Source organism: Puntigrus tetrazona, chromosome 20, assembly GCF_018831695.1.
Source record: "Puntigrus tetrazona isolate hp1 chromosome 20, ASM1883169v1, whole genome shotgun sequence".
NCBI classification, from domain to species: Eukaryota; Metazoa; Chordata; class Actinopteri; order Cypriniformes; family Cyprinidae; genus Puntigrus; species Puntigrus tetrazona.
In genome coordinates, this window is record NC_056718.1 from 26,355,161 (window position 1) to 26,362,660 (window position 7,500).

Sequence of the window (7,500 nt, forward strand, 5' to 3'; positions counted from 1 at the left end):
GGATAAATAAATGTAACTAGAACGTGATATTTAAATTTTTAACTAAAAATACTAAATGCAACTAAAATTCGCAAAACGTTCTCTTAATGTTATGAACAAACCGTCTAGATAAGAATCATAGAACGCTGAACGTAAATTGTAAAAAAAAAAATTCAAAAACACACTAAAACGTTACTCGTTTCAGAGAACATTCTTCACGTTTCCAGGTAAAGTCTGAAAAATTATACTTTTCTTTGACACCAAGCTTCATCTGAGCTTTGAAACATTTTGAAACGTTTTGAAACAATTTGAAACGTTTTGAAACATTTTGAAACCTTTAGAATCGTTTTGAAACTTTTGAAACATTTTGAAACATTTTGAAACGTTTTGAAACGTTTTGAAACATTTTGAAACGTTTTGAAACAATTTGAAACGTTTTGAAACATTTTGAAACCTTTAGAATCGTTTTGAAACTTTTGAAACATTTTGAAACGTTTTGAAACATTTTGAAACGTTTTGAAACGTTTTGAAACAATTTGAAACGTTTTGAAACGTTTTGAAACAATTCGAAACGTTTTTGAAACGTTTTGAAACGTTTTGAAACGTTTTTGAAAGATTTTGAAACGTTTTTGAAAGGTTTTGAAACAATTTGAAACGTTTTTGAAACATTTTGAAACATTTTGAAACATAATGAAACGTTTTGAAACATTTTGAAACGTTTTGAAACATTTTGAAACGTTTTGAAACATTTTGAAACGTTTTGAAACAATTTGAAACATTTTTGAAACATTTTGAAACATTTTGAAAACCGCATGTTTTTGAGCAAATAATTCAGACATAACGTTTTAAGGGGAACGTTGAGATAGCGTTCTCAGAAAAAAAAATAGTTGACTAGAATGATTGGAAAACAGTGGACCGGATAAGACTCTCATTCCGACGGCACCCATTCGCTTCCATTGATCCGATCCTCAAATCAGATTTTTATGGCTCGGCGGACAAACAAGCGGCGGCTGCAGGGTCACCGACAGCTTCTTTAGTTTCCCAGCAGCAGATAAATGAAGTGAAATTGAAAGCAGAGAGAACTAATGGTTCGGATCCGATGCTGTGATGAAGCCAGGAGTCTGATGAAGGCCGTCCTCTCCGAGTCCTCATTATCACAGCACACTTCAGCGTAACGACTAATGCAGAGATTAATTGCTCGGCGGTAGATAGAAGCGTCCGCTCTCTCTCTCTGTCGCGCTACGGCTTCATTAACACGCGAGCGGAATGAAGATTGATTGTGTTTCGTCATTATTTAATCCTTCTGCTATCGGAGGAGAAAATCTAGCCACACGCCTCCTGAATAAATCATTAACTGCTCCACTTCAGCTAAAGAAGAGAATCTAGCGGCTAATGAGCGAGAAAAACACTGCTTCGCGTAAGAAGAAGAGAATTCCCTCGCAGGGTCAGGACTAAAGAACAAACTATTATAAAAGAGTGGCTTGAAACAAACAATAACTGAAATATATTCATATGCAAAAAACTGACTTGTTTTCTTTCAGGCAGCTGCCTGTTTAGTGAAATATAACTAAAAAAAAGCTGTGAAAAAAAACATAAAATGAGCTTAAAGTTTAACAAAATTATATAAAATATAAAACACAGAATTATGAAACTGCATATATATATATATATATATATATATATATATATATATAATATATATATATATATATATATATATATATATATATATATATAAAATAATATGAAAAAACCTAAATGTAAAAAAATAAATAAATAAATAAATAAAAAAACGGACTAATTTTTCACTGATATACATTTGTTGAAAAAAAAAAAAAAAAAAATATATATATATATATATATATATATATATATATATATATATATATATATATGTGTGTGTGTGTGTATTTATTTATGTATATATATGTATATATATATTTATTTATTTATTTATTTTCAACAAAACTGCATATATTTAAAAAAACTAATAATATAAAATGTAAAAAAAAAAAAAAACAACAACATATTTTTCTTCCTTCTATACATTTCTTTAAAGAAAGCCTAATAAAATAAACGAACACGGGAATAAATGCAAATTAACAAATAAATATGAACTAAAATGTAATTAAAAATAAAGAAATACAATTGTACGCAAATGACGAACAGACACATGAATATAAAAGGATAAGAGTGCTGTGTAAAGGTGTAGAGCAGTACGGTCTGGATCTGGCAGCGCTTCCTCAGATGGAGGTGTGTTTGGCTCCGGCTCTGAATGTTCTGGGCTCGTTCTCACTCCAAACATTTCCACAGCGGGAATCCCTGGCAAACGTGTGGCGTAATCTCCTCTAAACGCTTTTATTAGGAGCTCTAATGGGTTCTTCAGAAGCTCCTGATCCCGAGAGCGGATCACGGAAACAACACACACACACACACACACACACACACACACACACACACACACACACACACACACACACACACACACACACACACACACACACACACACACCGCTCGCTGCTTTCAGCCTCGTTCATCAAAACTCAACACTTTATTGGCTGACGTCACAAAACCGACCCACTGACCAAACAAACGAATAAATGATAACAAATATAGAATTAATAAGACAAAAGAATATTTTTAATAAGGTCTACTATAAAACGAATGAACAAAAAAAAGAATAAAAATTCAATCATAAATAAACAATTGATTAAAAATAAACCAAATGTCACAAAACAGACCTACTGTCCAAACAAACAATTAATAATGATAACAAATGTATAATAAAAAAGACAAAGAAAATGTTTTGATAAATCATAATGTTTACTATAAAATGAATTTTCTTTTAGTATAAATAAACAATTAATTAAAAAAGAATGTCACAAAACTGACCTACTCATTAAAAAAACTACTAATAAATGTATAATAAAAAGACAAAGAAATTATTTAAAAATTAATTTTTAATAATGTCTACTATAAAATGAATATGAATATTTATAAAGTCAATTTTAATAAAAATGCATAAATATCTATATTAAATAACATAAAACTACTTAGAAATAAATTACTTAATACATAATTGTATGACATATGTATACTATTTTACACAAAACAGAAATTAAATAAAATTGTAAACAACATTTAATTACACAAAAAATTAATGAATTTATTTGTGTGTGTGTATATATATATGTATTTTTTTCTTATAAATATTAAAATAAATATAAAATAAACACATTAAATCATGGAGAAAGAAAGAAAATGAAAAAAGAAAGCCTTGTCCTTAAGGGGTTTTAATGGCCAAATGATGAAGACAAAATAAATATCTGATATATCAGCCAGCCCTAAATCAGACCTCAGACCAACAATACAACAATCCATAAGAAAACCAATAAACTGTGCAAGAAAGCAAAGCAAAGCAAAGCAAAGCCACAGCTCCTGTAATTAAACAGGCTTTCATCAGAGGTGACGACAGACAAAGTGCACACTATGAAGAAAACGAGGGTGTGACGGACAGCGCTTCTTCTGCTAATGACTGAGGATCACAGCTGAAGTCAAGGTCCGTGTGTTTGAGATGAGAGAGAGAGAGGAGCTAACACTCATACATGTGGTTTTAAAGCCACCTCACTAAACACACTTCTTCCTCTAAACAGAAGCAGATCATAGATACAGTAATAGATACTTTAATACTCCCTTCTCATCAACATATCTCCACAAGCTTTCATTAGACCGGAAGGGCGTGGCCTCAATATTAAAGATGAAATATGGGACAAAAAGCCAGCAGGGGTCACTCATACATAATGCTTTCTATTTGTTCGAGCAAATAAATAAATCAAATCGATAAATAAATGAATAAACAAATAAAAGTAAAACAATTAAAAAACATGAAAACATATTTAATTATAGAAATAAAACAAAATGTCGAATAAACTGAATCAATAACTGATGAATGGTTCTCGTTAGTGAAATTAATTTGAAATGTAATTAGAATTTTAAGTAAATAAGCATAATGACTGAATGACTAAATCAATTAATTATGAAATACAACAACTGTAAGCAAATCAATAATTAAACATGAAATTATTAAAAAACTATTACGAATAAAAAGTTGACACTATTATAAATGAATAAATGAATGTATTGTAAATGGACAACAAATGTAATTATGATTACATAAATGACATGTTATGATTATTTTCAATTACATTTGGCCTTGAAGAGTTTCTGAGAGCTCTGAAGCAATCATTAACCTGAATATCATTTCTTCTCAGTGTGGATCTGATGAGAATAAATCACTGATCACTTGAGACTGATACAAATACAGAAAGAATTACATTTCATTAAAAATAGATCAACCAATTTGTAAAATTGTAAAAACTAATAAATACATAAATAAATAAATGTAACAATACTAAAAAAATAAAATAAACCACACTATAAATACATTTAAATAGAAAATGTAATGCGAATAGTGTTTGTGTGTGTGTGTGAGTGTGTGTGTGTGAGAGTACAGTGTGTGTGTGTGTGTGTGTGTGTGTGTGTGTGTGTGTGTGTGTGTGTAGCGCATGTGTTTGTGTGGGTATATTGTGCATGTGAGTGTAGCGTGTGTGAGTATAGCGTGTGTGAGTACAGTGTGTGTGTGAGTAAAGCGTGCATGTGTGAGTACAGCGTGTGTGTGTGAGAGTGTAGCGTGTGTGTGAGTATAGCGTGTGTGAGTACAGTGTGTGTGTGAGTAAAGCGTGCATGTGTGAGTACAGCGTGTGTGTGTGTGAGTATAGCGTGCATTTGAGTATAGCATGTGTGTAGTGTGTGTGTGTGTGTGTGTGTGAGAGTGTAGCATGTCTGTGAGAGTGTAGTGTGTGTGTGTGTGTGTAGTGTGTGTGTGAGTACAATTTGTGTGTGAGTTTAGTGTGAATGTGAGAATAGCGTGTGTATGAGTGTAGTGTGCGTGTGTGAGAGAGTGTAGTGTGTGTGAGTACAGTGTGTGTGTGTGTGTGAGTATAGCATTCGTGTGTGAGAGTGTAGTGTGTGTGTGTGTGATTACAAGTGTGTGTGTGAGTATAGCTTGCGTTTGAGTATAGCGTGTGTGTAGCGTGTGTGTGAGTATAGTGTGTGTGAGTGCAGTGTGTGTGTGTAGTGTGTGTGTGTGAGTGCAGTGTGTGTGAGTATAGCGTGCGTGTGTGAGAGTATAGTGTGCGTGTGAGTACAGTGTGTGTGTGAGTATAACGTGCATGTGTGAGAGAGTGTAGTGTGTGTGTGAGTACAGTGTGTGTGTGTGAGTATAGCGTGCGTGTGTGAGAGTATAGTGTGCTTGTGAGTACAGTGTGTGAGTATAACGTGCATGTGTGAGAGAGTGTAGTGTGTGAGTACAGTGTGTGTGTGTGAGTATAGCGTGCGTGAGTATAGTGTGTGTGTAAGTAAAGTGTGTGAGTATAGCATGTGTATGAGTGTAGCATGCGTGTGTGAGAAAGTGTAGTGTGTAAGAGAGTGTAGTGTGCGTGTGAGTGTAGCGTGTGTGTGAGAGGGTGTAGTGTGTATGTGAGTACAGTACATGTGTGTGTGTAACATGTGTGTGAGTGCAGTGTGTATAGCGAGTATAGCAGTGTGTATAGCGAGTATAGAGTATAGTGTGCGTGTGTGAGAGAGTGTAGTGTGTGAGTATAGTGTGTGTGTGAGTATAGCGTGCGTGTGTGAGTGTGTAGCGTGTGCGTGGCAGAGTGTAGTGTGTATTTGAGTACAGTAGGTGTGTGTGTGTAGCGTATGTGTGAGTACAGTGCATGTGTGTGTGAGAGAGTGTAGCGTGTGTGTGAGTACAGTCCGTGTGCGTGTGTAGCGTGTGTGTGAGGCTCACCTGTGGTGGAGGAGATGTTGACGTCGATGCTGATCTCTGGGATAGCTCCTCCTCTCAGCGCTGCTACACAGGTGTAGGTCCCGAAGTCGGTGAACTTGAGGTCGATGATGTCGAGGTTGGTGGTTGCGGGCGAGATGTCGGGGTCAGTCTGAGTGATGACCATGCGCTCGGAGCTGCGTAACGCCCGGCCGTTCTTCAGCCAGCTGAACTGCAGCTCCTCGGGAGGAGTGGCCTCCACCTGACACGAGATCTTCACCTCACGGCCGATCTGGATGTTATCGTCGTTGTGGTACGGGTCCGGAGTGATCCAGAAGCGGCCCTTCTTCAGCGCTGAGGAAACACAGAAACTCAGCCGTAACACAAGTGACTCGCCAGCTGAATCATTCACTGAATCATTCACACAAATGATCTGTTCAGTAATGATTCACTGACTCAAACACAGTGGTTCAGCAACAAAATGACTGATTCTTTGAATCATTTGCTTAAATGTTTTGTTTACTCAAACTCAATTCATCGGATTCTGATTCTGTATTCAGGTGCAAAACGAGAAAGTGCTTGAATCATTCACTGAAATAACTCAACTCTTCTGCTGATGTCACTGAGGCTGAGTGGGAGGGGCAAAATCACCAATTAACCAATAACACTGCAGCTTAACATACTCCATCCAATCAAATCCCGTTCACGCCTCGCTGCTCACGCTCTGTTTCACTCCAGAAGTTCAGAGTAGTTGTTTTTTGGCAGAGACTCTGTATCTGACAGGATGGAAATAAAAACGAGCCGCTCGTTAAGAGTCTCATCAGAAGACGGTCGTCTGGAAAGACAATTGCTTGAAGACTGTTTACGAATGAACTTTATCTGAACGAGCAGCCGGAGCGTTTTATCTTCTCTCGCACGACGTTATCAGACTCAACGGAGGAGGAGAACGTGAAGAACATGAAGAAAACAAAGACAAAAGAAGCTGAAAGAGCAGCAGTGAATCACGGACAGCATCGGATTTATGAAAAGGCTTGTGCTGCGTCTGGCATCATATCATATAAACATATAAATCATGAGAATCACATCACAACACGTTCTGACTGTATGATACCATAAAGTCTCTTCTGCTCAGTGAGGCTGCATTTATTACATTATTGCATGTATGCCAGTGTACATTAAAATTAAACATTTTCATCATTTCTGTTCCAGTGACTGTTGCAGGTTTGGAACAACATGAGAGGAATAATTAAAATTATTAAAATTATTAAAAAGGCACATAAATTGGCTACAAATTAAAACCAGAAAATATTTTTAGAAAATAAAAATAAATGTTAACATCAAATATATATAATATAAAAATATATAGCCTTTGTGGTACTTTCTGAAGTGATATAATGATTATTTAGTGTTATAGTGTTCGTGAGATTGTGGTTCGAGCTGGCTGCTGTCCACTGCGCTCAGGAAACACACTACATAGTGCACTGCACTACAAGACAGCATCACTAACACAAGAGAAGCGTATTAATCTTCCATGAGATGCGGCGCACGAACACAGCTTTCCCATCGAGACAGAAGTTTACACTCACAGACGCTCTGATGATCGAGACGCAGCTCACACTGCCTTAATAATGCAGATCATACTGCAGAACTACAGGATCAGTGTGTGTGTGTGTGTGTGTGTGTGTGTGTGTGT

The 7,500-nt window shown here is 35.8% G+C and overlaps 1 protein-coding gene across 4 annotated transcripts in view; it reads right to left on the reverse strand.

The window, feature by feature from the left end:
- LOC122325425 (MAM domain-containing glycosylphosphatidylinositol anchor protein 2-like) overlaps positions 1-7,500 on the reverse strand; it is a 114,693-nt gene that overhangs the window by 29,930 nt on the left and 77,263 nt on the right. For all 4 annotated transcript variants that reach the window (XM_043220471.1, XM_043220473.1, XM_043220470.1 and 1 more), the window contains exon 7: positions 5,832-6,161. In XM_043220471.1, coding sequence (XP_043076406.1) covers positions 5,832-6,161 — 330 coding nt within the window. The remainder of the gene's footprint in view (positions 1-5,831; positions 6,162-7,500) is intronic.